The sequence below is a fragment of the Macrobrachium nipponense genome, chromosome 26 (assembly GCF_015104395.2).
Source record: "Macrobrachium nipponense isolate FS-2020 chromosome 26, ASM1510439v2, whole genome shotgun sequence".
In the NCBI taxonomy this organism is placed as follows: domain Eukaryota; kingdom Metazoa; phylum Arthropoda; class Malacostraca; order Decapoda; family Palaemonidae; genus Macrobrachium; species Macrobrachium nipponense.
The window spans coordinates 45,055,718-45,071,283 of NC_087215.1; the positions used below are offsets into that span (position 1 = coordinate 45,055,718).

General features: G+C 41.8%; 1 protein-coding gene across 9 annotated transcripts in view; it reads left to right on the forward strand.

Moving 5' to 3' along the window:
* The window catches only part of LOC135200242 (uncharacterized), a gene marked incomplete at its 3' end in the record, with an annotated part of 370,718 nt that extends 358,707 nt beyond the window's left edge, over nucleotides 1-12,011 (forward strand). For all 9 annotated transcript variants that reach the window (XM_064228699.1, XM_064228698.1, XM_064228697.1 and 6 more), the window contains 1 exon segment: nucleotides 11,872-12,011. In XM_064228699.1, coding sequence (XP_064084769.1) covers nucleotides 11,872-12,011 — 140 coding nt within the window.
* Nucleotides 12,012-15,566: the final 3,555 nt, after the last annotated feature.

A 15,566-nucleotide genomic window follows, 5' to 3' on the forward strand; every position in this document is an offset into this window, starting at 1 on the left:
TGACTAACTTTTGGCATTTGATCATTTATTTTTTTCTATTGTTGAAATAGGTTTTGATGAAAATGACCAGTAAAAGTGATTAACAGAGAAGCAGATGTGTTTGAGAGAGAGAGAGAGAGAGAGATAGAGATGAGAGAGAGAGAGACGAGAGAGAGAGAGAGGAGAGAGACTAAGAGAGAGGGAGAGACGAAGAGATATGAGAGAGGGAGGAGGAGAGAGAGAGAGAGAGAGAAATTGTCTGTCCAAACTTTTCAAGAAACTGTCATTTCATGTTGAATTTTGAATTTTTATCATTTCTTTTTAAGAAATTGTAATATCATATCAAATTTTGAATTTTCATCAGTTCTTCTTGTATCATAGAATAAATTTATATGAAAACAATTACATAGTGAACGCGCTGGACAACAAAATTGAGAGCCTCTCATAACCAAGTTTGTTAGGCCTAATGGTAGTGAAGACACGCATGATCCGCTAGTTCCTGAAACCACAAATGGTTCACAAAGCCTTTCTTCAGCAGAAGAACTTTTCACGGAGGATGAGATAGAGGAGTTTGGGGTTTTTTTTGGCAGAGAATAGGTAGAGGAAATTACATCTAAAGGATTTTTAAAGGAAATGACTGTATCCTACAGTAGCTTGCATCTAATGGTGGCTTTGTTTACGTGTGGGAGTTTCCACCATCCTGTGTGTAGTTTTAAACTTTTTCAAGTTATTAAAACCTTTTTAATGTTTTATTTATCCATAACAACAATTTCATATTAGAAAAAATTACAGTATAGTACATAGAAAGTATTGAAAATAGGTAATATAAAAAAGTTTGACTGGGTAAGTTTTTGTTTGCTTTGGCCCTAATGGAATTATTCCCTTAAGGTATGTGTTTCAAAATCTGTGAATTTCCAATTCTGCAAGGCCATAGATCGACCAAATTCTTGCGTAATTGGGGATCGTACTGTAGTATTATAAATACTGTAAAGTGAAAAAAAGCCTAGCTTTAATCCTTTGGGTGTCTAGAGTATGTAAAGATATATTAAAGTTTTATACTGTGTACAGGTAGCTGTAGTGTTCAAGTTACAATAATTCGTCTTACGATAATCCAATTTTATGAGAGACCAAATTGCAATAGCCCATCTTCTAGTTACATAAGTTCAAAAACAACAAAAGAGAATGATAAAAGTATAGTTTTAACGTTACACACGTTGCGTAAACGTGTACAGCCATGAACAACCGAATGAGAAACAACTTTTTTCCTAAGTACAACCGAATTGAGTAACAATATCTGTTTTGGCTTGGATTTCAATCATCGTACTAGAGTATACTATTACTGTAGTTGTTATAAAAGGGATTTTGACGAAGGAAAAATCTATTTCTGGGTGATTGGCTCGTGTCGCCCTATGAAAGATCCTTAATATCATTCTTTCTAGGTAAAATTAGCCTAAAATTACCAGAGAAAAACAAAATTAAGAAAATGTCAGTAAAACTGACTCGCTCACTCTTAAAAAGAAGTGTCGGTATGATAATAGGGGCGAGTGTGGAACACTACCACGAGACAAACACCAATTAGAACTTCCTATCAGAATCCCCCCAAGAGAGAGCTGATACCAACGGGCGATGCAGCCTCTACTACTACTACTAGAGGACGCCACGGACAGCAGCGCCCCTAGCGGACATCCTTAAATAAAACCACTAAATACATCTTGTCCTGCAAGGGGGGGAAACAAACCATAAAAAAGGGGGGGTTTCATAGGGCGACACGAGCCAATCACCCAGAAATAGATTTTTCCTTCGTCAAAATCCCTTTTCTGGGCTCAGCTCGTGTCGGCCTATGAAAGAGTACCAGAGAAACAGACAAGATGGTAAAAAAGGGACAATGAAAAACAATGTAAAATGATGGATATAATATAAGTAAATCAATTACAGCATACAAACTAAGCACTTAAACTAACTTATACTAAAGAGTAAAATAATAGAACGTTAGTAATCTTAAAGTACTTAAATGGTAATTACAGTAAATTACAATGATGCATGTAATATAAAGAAAAAGGGGGATTTACTTAACAAAATTACAAAATATACAAACTCATGTGTCCTACCCTAGCATAAAAATAAGGGTAGGTACACTGAAAACCATCATTAATATAATTATTGCAAAATATATACAAACACATTGTGTCCTACCCTAGCATAAAAATAAGGGTAGGTACACTGAAGTTCATCATAAATACAAAATGGTGAATATATACAAACATATTGTGTCCTACCCTAGCATAAAAATAAGGGTAGGTACACTGAAGTACATTATCAGTACAAGTGTGGATGTCCCTAGCAAAAAAATAAGGGACAATCCACTATATGATTCAACGGCTAAGGCTATGATATTCGAGTAGCCTGGCGATAGGGTGAGGCATGTTGGTTGATGTAGGTAGAAAGGAAAGGAGACCTGGATCTATACTACAACTACTATACAGTATCAGGGGAAACTATGTTTCCCGCTGCTACTGCTGAAAACTTTAAAGATTCCAAGACTTTAAATAATGCCGTTTAAAGACTGTCGGGGATTTCCATCCAGTATACTTTTTAAGATCCTCAAAATTCATATGTTGAAAATAATTAATCGGGTGGCTACTCCCCTGATATCATGTGCTTTGGGAATGATTCAGGGTTGGCTTGCTTAATGAAGTAAAGGATTTTGTTGTCTAATACCTTTTACTGACAAGGTACCACCTTTTTTCTCTCATGAAAGAGAGCACCTGAGGATCTTGAAGAAGTACGAGATAGAAAGGCTCTATGAGTTGATACTGGGCAGAGAGAAGGATCCTGTGGAAGTGGGATAACCTTCAAGGAGCCCACCTGCAAGAGGATCCTCATTTTTAGCTAAAAAGCTACGATCCGGAGCAAGTAGAACTTCTCCCCTGATGGGAGGAATTCCACATGACCCGCATCCCTGGATAGAGCCGACAGTTCTGAAATTCTAGCTCCTGAGGCTAGGCTTAATAAGAATAATGTCTTCCTCAGGAGCATTATGAATGTACAAGCTGAGTTGTCAGTATCTGAAGCTAGTTTGAGGACATCATTTAAGAACCATGAAACTGTAGTAGGCCTCTGAGAAGGTCTAAGTCTAGCACAGGCTTTGGGGATAGATGTGAAATAAGAATCAGTCAGATCTATCTGAAAACCTACTTGAAAGATTTTCTTCAAAGCCGACTTATGAGTGGTAATAGTGCTAGCTGCTAAACCTTTTTCAAACAAGGATCTGAAAAAGGATATAGCCAGGTTAACTGTCATGGTTGTAGTGTTCGATTCTTTCAAGAAAGATGCTAATTTTTTAACAGCTGAGTCATATTGTCTAATGGTTGCTCTCTCTTATCTGATTCCAAGAAGAGAATATTCTGATCAATATCAGCATCTTTATTAGCCGCAAACTTCATGAAGTCCATAAAGTTAGGGTCTGGAGAATTCCTGAGGAAGCGAACACAGTCCTCATTTGTACTGGTTGTGATAGCTTGGGATTGGGGATCCGTTGAGGTCGGAGACCCAATTCCAGAAGGAGAGGATACCAGTTGCTCTTGGGCCAGTCCGGAGCAATCAGAGCTACTATCCCTTTGAAAGACCTTAGTTTGCTTAGGACTTTCAAGAGAAGATTCACTGGAGGAAAAATATAAATTCTCCTCCACTGATTCCAATCCAACGACAGGGCGTCCGTGGCATAAGCCAGAGGGTCCAGGTTGGGGGCACATAGCAAGGTAGCTTGTGGTTCGCTTGTGAGGCGAAGAGATCCACTTGAAGACCTGGGACTCTCCGGCCTACCCACTGGAATGAACCGTCGTCCAGAGACCACTCTGATTCCAGAGGAACTGACCGGGACAGGGCGTCTGCTATCACATTCCTTACTCCTGCCAGGTGAGTGGCAGACAGATGCCATTTGTGTTTGTTTGCTAGGGCAAAGATGGCTATCATGACATGATTCACATGCTTGGATTTGGACCCTCCTCTGTTGATGCAATGAACTACTACTGCACTGTCCAAAACTAGCCTTAGATGAGACTTCTTCGGGGGAAGCAGTCTCTTCAGCGTAAGAAATACTGCCATTGCTTCCAACACGTTTATGTGGAGCTGGCGAAATTGAACTGACCAAGTCCCTGAACCTGTTTGAACTGAGAGTATCCCCCCCACCCGGACAGGGATGCATCCGTGTGAATGGTTAACACTGGGAGGATATTGAAGGGGTACTTTCTTGGCTAAGTTCTTTACTTTTGACCAAGGCCGTAGTTGGTTGCGGAGGATCTGTGGGATTACTGACAACTTGTCTCGATATTTGGAGTTTGCTCTTGACCGCCAAATTCGATTTATATCTTTCAGCCTTGCCTTCAGAAGGATATCTGTTATCGAAGCAAACTGAAGAGACCCTAGGATTCTCTCCTGGTTTCTTCTTGACGTTTGCTTGCATTTGAGAAATTGATCTGACAGATTTTGCTATTTCCTTCCGTTTGGCCACTGGAATTGACAGATTTGGGTGGTTAAGACAAATCCCATTGGATTCCTAGCCACTGAAAACGAGATTCCGGAGTAAGTCTGGATTTCGTTTTGTTTATCTGGAACCCCAGATGTTCCAGAAAGTGAACTACCTTTTTGGTGGCTTTGAGACATTCCTCGACTGTTGGTGCCCAGATCAACCAATCGTCGAGGTATGCTGCTACCATGATTCCCTGAGCTCTCAATTGTTGAACAACCACTTCTGCTATTTTTGTGAATACCCTGGGGGCTACATTCAGACCGAAGGGCATCACTTTGAATGAGAATGTTTGATTTCCTAGCCTGAATCCTAGGAATGGGCGGAAGTGCCTGGCTATAGGGATATGATAGTATGCGTCTGTAAGATCGATGGAGCATGTGACGGCTCCACGCGGAAGTAAGGTCCTTACTTGCGAGAGGGTAAGCATCTTGAACTTGTCGCAACGAATGAAAGAGTTTAGCTTTAACAAGTCTAAGATTACCCTTCTTTTTGTTGAGCCTTTCTTTGGCACGCTGAATAAGCGACCTTGAAATTTTAGATGTTTGACTCTCGCAATAGCTCCTTTCTGAAGGAGTTCTTCCGCGTAATCTGTCAATTCCTTTGACGGTATCTGATGGAATGATTTGATTGGAGGAGGATCTTTGATCCAACTCCAGCCCAATCCTTTGGACACTATGCTCTGTGCCCAATTGCTGAACCCCCACCTGTGGCGGAAGAGGAACAGCCTCCCTCCTACCTGGGGAGCCTCATTGTTGATGGGCGGGTTTGGACCACCACGCCCTCCTCTGAACTGTCTGCTCCTCGTACCCTTCCCTGCGCCACGTTGGCGAAAAGTAACCTCTCGCCCTATCTCTCGGCTGAGTGTAGCCTTGAGCCTCATATGCAGGGTTGAAGGCCGGCGAGATAGCGTAGGAAGTGGATGGCTGAGATTGCAGGGGCAACAGGAGGATAGGCTGGTTCTGCTTTGAACTGGCAGGTTGTCCCTGTTGGGTAACCGGGACCGCCTGCACAAATTGCTGCTGTTGCTGGAGTTTTTTTATATGGCTGGAACCTCTTACCAGCCTTCTTCTGTTTCTTGCCAGCAGTGGGAACGGATTCCTGTTTCCTCTTTGAGGAAATACCCCACCTAGCTCTGAGGCTCTGGTTGAGCCTAGCAGCTTCATGGTGTACCTCGTTCACCGCGGACTCTGGGAAGAGATCCGCTCCCCACATGCTAGCGGCCAAGAGTCTATTAGGCTCATGCCTAATGGTACACTCTTGTAGGACATGCTTCCGGCAGTTCCTCCTAGCCTGGAAGAAGTCAAAAGCGTCCGTTAGAACCGTCTGGAACTGAGATTTCGCCAGAATCTTGAACAGCGGTTCCGTAGCATAAGAGAGGGCAGCCATTTCCGTGATTATAAGGGAAGGTTGAGGGACCTGCCAACCTGGTTCGCGCATCAAACTCTGCCTGGATTAGGGAATCCGGCAGCCTTGGTAGTTTCTCGCCGAACTGGTCCATGGCGCAGTCCGGTTTGAGCTTACCAAGCGTGAACGTAGCTGGCAAGTTCTCCCACAATTCTCCGAAGGCCGGGAAGAGCGGAGAAGTAGACTCCGCCTCCCTCAACTGTGGATGGGCTCATCCTTGAGGACTGCCTGAAGGGACTTCTCCACTAATTTCGTGGCGAACGGAAGAGAAACCTCTTCCGTCGCGAAAATAGTGAAGGGACTCTTGTAGGCCTGGAGTTTGGTGTTCGTACACTCCCAGTCCTCAAGGCAGTGAACCCATTCCCGCTGAGCGTGATCTCTACTATACAAGACCGACTCCTTGGAGATCTTGTCCTCCCTCGTCAGAGCCGTTGGCGTCAGCCTAGCATAACCGATGAAAGGCTGCGTCAGACCCGGAGGGTAAAACTCGAAGTCCTCAATCCTTCGAGTTCCACACTCCGAGATAGAGATCATTCCATCTTTGAACGGAGCGTAGGCAGCTACTCTCCATGGGTTCTCCATAGAGAAAGCTGGCAAAGAGTCATATGGCGGGAGTTGAAGAATCCCAGTGCTTGACGCTGGGGAGACTGGGGGAGGAACCTGAGATAGCCCAGCTACTCGGTCCTCATTTTCTCTCATTCTGTTAGAGAGATCCTGGATTGATTGGCCAGATTGAGACAGAGTGTTTGACAACTGTGCAAACATCTGCTCGAACCGTGACCCCAGTGCGGAGATTTGCGAGCCCACCAGCACGCCCACCTGTTCCATCACCCCTGCTGAAAAAGCAGAGGGATCAAAGGTGCTAGTAACCTGCTACCCTACCGGCGTAGCCGGAGTGGAAGCGGTGGAGGCGGGAGAAGGCAGTGACTCGGCGGGAGCGCGAGCCTTCTCCTTCGAAGCCTTGCTTCTGGAGCTCTTTGGGTGAGAAGAGCTCGGCCTTGCTTTCACCACCGCATCGGCGTAGGAAGTCGACGACTTCTTAGCCGAAGAAGACGAAGACGACTTCTTAGAAGTCGTCTTGGCTAGAGTCTTCGGTTCTCTCTGTCCCTTCGCCTTTGGGGGTACAGAGAGAGCGGGAGAGCGGGTAGGGATCTCAGATCCCACAAAGCCTTGGAATGAAGCACTAGAAGAGGGGACAGGAGAAGATCCAGAAGCACCCAAGGAAAGACCTTGGGCGCCCGACACACCTACCTCAACCAACAAATCCTCACTACCGCCATAGGCTCGATGTTCAGGTCCAGGGCAGCGACGTCCGGGACCGACTCCTGGGAGGCTACGACCCCAAAGGATTGCTGGAGGTCTTGCTGGATGGAGGCTATCAGCGGGGCAGCGGACAAGGGGTCAACGTAGCCCGTCGACTTGCCCGCGGGGAAGATCTGGACGGCCAGCTTCTTATCTAGAATGTAGGGCTGGCCTTTGGCGGCGTTCTTCCCGAAGCGCCCACCCGTCCCGAGCCACTCCACTCTTCAGGGTGGCGAGGGCGACTTCCCTCACACCGGTAGCCTGAAAGAAAGGCGAGATTAGCTGCCAATGGTGGAACAGGGTTAACAACTTACGACTAAAAGTTGTTAGTAAAATGATAAGTAAGCCTATAACGGATTACCCATCTCCAGCTGGCCCAGTCGACCAGGTCCCCCCCGTAGCAGATGGCGCAGGCTTCAGGGTGCCAGACGATACGTCTCGTTGTAGGACGTGGCACAGGGGGCGTGAGACCTACACTCATCATGTCCACAGGGGTCGAACAGCGTCGCGTTACAGGCTGGGACCTGGCAGTTGGTAGCCTGTAAGTGGAAAAGTACATGAGTACCAAGTAAACACTTACAGTCTAACAGATGCTCCGCTGGTGCCGGAGCGATAAAGTTAGATTAAACCAGAGCCCCGCCAAAATACGTGTGGTAACCGGGTTGGTATCCTAGGCTATGGCTCCGCTGATGGCGGAGACACAAAAGGAAACCAACCAGGAGTGGTGGTAATGGAAACCACGACGGAAAATAGCGGGGATGGTAGATAATAATAATAATATTACACAATTCATTGTAAAATATTGTACAATTAGGGTATATCCTTAAATAATAATAATTAATAATAACAAACCTCTCTCCGCCCGTCTACTAGAAGAGTGCGTAGGTAAGAAGTAAGCTCCCTTCCGGTAGCGGGGGAGAGATATAAGGATATAGTAGGCAAGCAACCGACCACTAGTAGTGCCCGCCCGCCCGCTAGCGGAGCCAGTAATCTATAACCAAAGGTGCCCCGGCTGCGACGGAAGGCTCCTTTCGTATAGCAAGGGGGGTGGCTGAGCAACTGGGGAGGGGGGGAGGGAGGTCTCGGCAAAGCACGGCGGGAGCGAGAGAGGGGGGAGGGATGGCCTACTCCTCCCCGCCTCACCGGCTACCCGCATGGAGACCCTGTACCTCATGAGTGGTCGCCCTATACCCCCCGCTGGGAGGAACCCCTGGCCACCTCCGAGTAGGAGTGAGAGAAGGCGACTGAGGTTGTCAAGACAACCAAGGGGTCCCCCAGCTCCTCCCTATACCAGAAAGGGAGGGCAGGGGCAGGGTAAGGTGCGATGGAACACGTGACCGCAAGTGGCCTAGGCCGCGAGCAACACAACCGTGAGAGGGCCACGTGAACCAAACTGAACCAATACAAGGAACAAGCACCTAGGCTAGCCTAACACCCTAAATACAATAAAAATATACATCGAAAAGATGAAAGAGACACTTTTAGTAAAAGAGACAGAAGCCCAGGAGGAGGCAGACTGTTCCAAGAAACAGAAGCCTACTCGGAGCCAGCGATAGCCGATGAAGAGCAAGAGCCGGGATGCTGGGCCGGAATAAAATAATAATAGCCCTAAATACCGAACTAAGAGAATGGTAGGAGGGCTAAACTAGCTAAAACTCGATGTAAAACAATGAACGTGATAAAGTAAGCCCATAAGTATAAGAAGTCCCAGTATGGAGGACCGGGAATTCTTACGAGGCAGCATGGCCGCCACGAGACAACCGGGGAACCGTATATGACCTATTAAGAGGAAAATACTGGTACCCGGAAGATAAAAAGGTGGTAAAATATTACTTATGAGTTACTTAACTTAGCCGTGGCAATTGCAGAGCGTTCCATCGTAGAAAATAAGGATAAATCCTGAGATAGCACACACAAGGAAAAATGCGTCTTGTACGTAGCGCTAAAATTTAAGGATGTCCGCTAGGGGCGCTGCTGTCCGTGGCGTCCTCTAGTAGTAGTAGTAGAGGCTGCATCGCCCGTTGGTATCAGCTCTCTCTTGGGGGGATTCTGATAGGAAGTTCTAATTGGTGTTTGTCTCGTGGTAGTGTTCCACACTCGCCCCTATTATCATACCGACACTTCTTTTTAAGAGTGAGCGAGTCAGTTTTACTGACATTTTCTTAATTTTGTTTTTCTCTGGTAATTTTAGGCTAATTTTACCTAGAAAGAATGATATTAAGGATCTTTCATAGGCCGACACGAGCTGAGCCCAGAAATGATGTTTTGTAGGATAGGACTGAGATATCTTAATGTAATAACTTTATTCGCTATAGATCAAAGATCAGTATAGATCAGTAGGGAAATATACCGTTAAATTTAAACCTAGTTATAGCTGAAGCTGAGAAAACTGTTCAAGCTGCTAATGACTGTTATCATGCATCGGCAACAAGGATAAAACTCCAGTAAACGTATGCCATCAAACATAACCGTAGATGAAATTGAGATAAAATCATTTTAATCAAAACTACTGTGCTTGAAAGAACACATTTTACTGTTGGTTTCATGCTGATAAAAGATAAATAATGTAAAATTCGTATTACAATGATATGAAGGAAAATTGCGAACGGAATCATGTATTGTTTTACTCAGTAAACATGCCACCAACGTCACCTGTTAACGAAAAAAAAGTTATTTCACAATCATGACTAGACATATTCAAGTCATATTTCCACCCAGAAACACATCGTATAAGAAAAAATAACCTTGACTCATATAAGTCAAGTATCTAGATATTCGTTTGTGCTAACTTGAAGCAAGAAAATTCGCTCAGAATTACGTTAAATATGGCGACACAAACTCGTATTCGCCATCAATTGATTTCCAACTCAAAACATTGGTCGCTCTGCGGAATACTGGCTTAGATTTACCATAGTATTTTATAATACATACTGCCACTGTATCATATTTATGCACAAAAATAAAAAAATACCCTGTAATACATTTTTCATACACATTTTAAACATAAAAGCATGAAAACTTATAACAATAAGCTGAAGTTTTATTAACAAAATGAGTTTTAATTAGCTCCCAAGTTAAGAAAATATAACCACGTGAAGCCTTTGTAATGTATTTTTCGGAACAGCGGTGGATAAGAACAAACTAGAAAAATCCATCCTCTGATAACGTGGAGGGCAGTTACAAAAGCTGCCTTAATTTGTATCGTATTTATGTACAAAAATAAAAATACCCTATACCTAATATATTTTCATATACATTTTAAACATAAAAGCATGAATATTTATAAAATCGACACATCGATTGTAAATTTGCACTTTTTTAACTCTATATTTTCGGAAGAGCGGCAGGCAGCGGCTCACAAGAACAAACATGAAAAAACATCCTCAGTTTCAAAAGCTGCCTTTGTATTATATTTATGTGCAGAAATAAAAATACCCTATACATAATACTTTTTCATACACATTTTAAACATGAAAGCATGAACATTTATAAATCGACACATCCATAGTTAAATGTGCACTTATTAGCAAATATTAGCTAAAATTTACACTTATTTAACTCGATATTTTCGGCAAAGAACAGCGTCAGGGGCATATAGTTTACCCTAATACCTATGTAATAACTCTCTATAAAATTTTTTAATATCATCTTCATAACCTTTATGGTCTGAACGGTATTTCTACAAATGTATGTACTCAGTAGACATAACGGCGCTAGCAGCACTGTTAACCAAAAATTGTGCCGTAAAAATACCTCAAAATACCTAATTTTTTTAATGAATATTTTTGACGACGGCCATAAAACCGATTCACTGCTAAGCGATTGCGCCGTTAACCGCTGGCCGCCTGTATATATATATATATCATTTGAGCTACAAATGTCCTTTTTCAATATCTAATTCGCTCTATCTCGGAATTTATGTAGTTTCATATATGTAAATCGAAGGGGAATTTTTTAGTCAGTAATAATTTCGTCCTCTCATGGGTTCAAACCACCACCCAGCAAACAGAGACAAAATCAGGACGTCAGTGATGTTATCGATTCTGCTAATGTCTCTGATTTCGTCTCTGTCCCCTGGGCGGTGGTTAGAACCCATGAGAGGACGAAATTATTATCAACTAAAAATTCCCCTTAGGTTCACATATATGAAAATACATGTATATAAATTCCAAAATAGAGCGAATTAGATATTAAAAAAGGACATTTGTAGCTTGAATAATTTTTATGAATTACGGTGATGTGATAATTATATATATTATATATATATATATATAATATATATATATATATAGATATATATATATATATATATTATATATTTATTAAATCTATAAGGTTACTTTATTTGTCCTCTTCCGTGTCATTTTTAGAAAATAATTTGTTTACGTATTTGTGCTAAAATATTCAGTAATCACTGTGCCTTAGTATTTTTTATGATGTAATTAAAGCAGTTGTAAGAAAACCCCTATATTACCTGCTGTAATTCTATACCTTCTTAAAGTAGGTTGCATGATTATCATGCAAACTTAGGAGGAATAACCATGGATAATTGTTTAGTTTACATTTTTGTAATTCCAGCAGATATGGTAATGTTAAGTTCAGAACATAAATTTCTGAGTAAATTTTAATTTTAGGGTAATCTCTTTGTCTACAATTAGGTACAGCAAAATTATGGAGGACAGCGAAATTGGACGAGGCAAGAAATGGCAGTACTTCCAGGCAATGCGGTCCGTGTTTGAGGGTGATCAGAGTTATGAACCAATAAAGATTGTATCTACCATGACTTTGCCTCCAGATGGTAAGTAGGGAGTTGAGGACTGACACTTGACTACTTGAGATGTGTTTTCATTCCATTTTTGATGCATCAGAAATGGATATATATGGTTAGAATAGATATACATGGTTAAAAATTTATTTACTCCTTAAGTCAATTGTATTCAGTTCCTGTTGCACAAGTCATGCTGTACACCAATCAGTAATTACCAAATGTCAACTATATAATACACCTTACACCTCCCCCCCCCATAATATTGACCCAATATAATTCTGCTACCTAATGCATTCATATGCAAATGTGAATTCTGCTTGCTTAATTGCATGGTTTTGATGCAAATAGTAAACACAAGTATTGAAGGGGAAAATGTATTTGTAGAAGTTGGCATTCACCTATGCTTTCTGAATTTTTTTAAGCATTGTCAGATTGCTGTGTTTAAATCTTAATTCATTGAAAAGAAAAAGCAAGAAGACAGAGTTGAAAACAAACTCTCGTTAAAAATAAAAGAAAAAGGAAGAAAATTTGTCTATAGAGATAGGAGAGGGATGAATATGAAGAAAAACCTTAGGCTTTACATTGTAGTCGGAGTTGTCTCAGAATCTTTTTTTGATCTGGAATCATAGGGTTGTCCCCTGTTGCTGTTTCGATTTTTAAGAAGTCCTTTCACTAGCCAGTTTCATATGCTTTTTGCCACCTCAAGCATTTGTCACCAACTTTTGCTTTGGAAATGCAGACGGAGTCCCCATATATGATAGTGTTATACAAGAAAGAACATTAGTTATAAATATTTAGAGAACTTGTCATGATAGCTGCACTTCATTCAAGAACTTCAGTTGTTACCCTTTCATCAAGGTTCCAGAATGGCTACTGATTTACTCTGAAATTCATTGTTACTGAATCTTCTGAAATAAGACCCAATTGTACCTGCCTTTCATCATTATTCTTATCCATCCATGTTTCCAAATCATAAGCAACTTTCATTTTAACAAGTTTTATTTATCTTTCCTCTTGCAGATAGACCAGTCTTGATTTTATTATTACAATAATACTTTAAATCCAGTTTTTCTGTATTAGCATTTATGTTTAACTATGTTTTGTTCGTACAAACCATGAACAATATCAGCACCAATACCTGATTATCGGCACTGATAAGAAGAAAATAACTGATTTTCGTCGATAGACAACCGATTTTTGTTGATAGACAAGCACCATAAAACCAGATCACCAATAACAGAGGCTGCCGATAACTGGGACACTGATTGTATGTATGTGTGTGTGTATATATATATATATATATATATATATATATAGTATATATATATATATATATATATATTATATATATATATATATATATAAGTCATATCACTTTACCGTGATTCATATACATATATCGAGCTACAATGTCCTTTAATATCTAATTCGCTCTTACCTCGGAATTAATATATTTTCATATATGCTTTGAACCGAAGGGAATTTTTTTCTCGATAATAGATTTACCTGTACTTGGGCGCGAAACGCAGGTACATTATAATCAGGAACGTCAGTGGAAGCGATACCACCCAGCTACCGCGAGAGGCTTAAAGGTTAATGCCGTCTCTCACCTCAAATACTTTCTCGCGCTGAAGTATTCGTTGGTTTGGAGACAACATCAACCCGCCTCGACTCCGGTAGTTAAGTAGCGCTTTTGACAGCACGTAGCATTTACATAAGTCATATCACATTACCGTGATTCATATACATATATCGAGCTACAATGTCCTTTAATATCTAATTCGCTCTACCTCGGAATTAATATATTTTCATATATGCTTAACCGAAGGGGAATTTTTTTCTCGATAATAGATTTCCTGTACTTGGCGCGAACGCAGGTACATTTATACAATCCAGGGAACGTCATTGGAAACGATACCCCTAGGAACCACCCAAACACTACCCTCCAAACCTTACCACAAACCCATGAAACCCACCTTAACCACACCCCACGGCCATAACGGCTTCCACACTTGTACCCCCGGAATCAGCACACCACTGCACTGACGCGCACCCTACTTCTCAGCCTACCGCGAGAGGCTTAAAGGTTAATGCCGTCTCTCACCTCAAATACTTTCTCGCGCTGAAGTATTCGTTGGTTTGGAGACAACATCAACCCGCCTCGACTCCGGTAGTTAAGTAGCGCTTTTGACAGCACGTAGCATTTACATAAGTCATATCACATTACCGGTGATTCATATATATATAATCGAGCTACAATGTCCTTTAATATCTAATTCGCTCTACCTCGGAATTAATATATTTTCATATATGCTTAAACGAAGGGGAATTTTTTTTCTCGATAATAGATTTACCTGTACTTGGGCGCGAACGCAGGTACATTATAAATCCAGGAACGTCAGTGGAAGCGATACCACCCAGCTACCGCGAGAGGCTTAAAGGTTAATGCCGTCTCTCACCTCAAATACTTTCTCGCGCTGAAGTATTCGTTGGTTTGGAGACAACATCAACCCGCCTCGACTCCGGTAGTTAAGTAGCGCTTTTGACAGCACGTAGCATTTACATAAGTCATATCACATTACCGTGATTCATATATATCACATTACCGTGATTCATATACATATATCGAGCTACAATGTCCTTTAATATCTAATTCGCTCTACCTCGGAATTAATATATTTTCATTTATGCTTAACTGAAGGGGAATTATTTCTCGATAATAGATTTACCTGTACTTGGGCGCGAAACGCAGGTACATTATAAATCCAGGAACGTCAGTGGAAGCGATACCACAGCTACCGCGAGAGGCTTAAAGGTTAATGCCGTCTCTCACCTCAAATACTTTCTCGCGCTGAAGTATTCGTTGGTTTGGAGACAACATCAACCCGCCTCGACTCCGATAGTTAAGTAGCGCTTTTGACAGCACGTAGCATTTACATAAGTCATATCACATTACCGTGATTCATTTACATATATCGAGCTACAATGTCCTTTAATATCTAATTCGCTCTACCTCGGAATTAATATATTTTCATATATGCTTAACCGAAGGGGAATTTTTTTCTCGATAATAGATTTACCTGTACTTGGGCGCGAACGCAGGTACATTATAAATCCAGGAACGTCAGTGGAAGCAATACCACCCAGCTACCGCGAGAGGCTTAAAGGTTAATGCCGTCTCTCACCTCAAATACTTTCTCGCGCTGAAGTATTCGTTGGTTTGGAGACAACATCAACCCGCCTCGACTCCGGTAGTTAAGTAGCGCTTTTGACAGCACGTAGCATTTACATAAGTCATATCACATTATGTAATGTGATATGACTTATGTAAATTATGTAATGTGATATGACTTATGTAAATGCTACGTGCTGTCAAAAGCGCTACTTAACTACCGATCGGAGTCGAGGCGGGTTGATGTTGTCTCCAAACCAACGAATACTTCAGCGCGAGAAAGTATTTGAGGTGAGAGACGGCATTAACCTTTAAAGCCTCTCGCGGTAGTGTGGGTGGTATCGCTTCCACTGACGTCCTGGATTTATAATGTACTGCGTTCGCGCTCCCAAAGTACAGGTAAATCTATTATC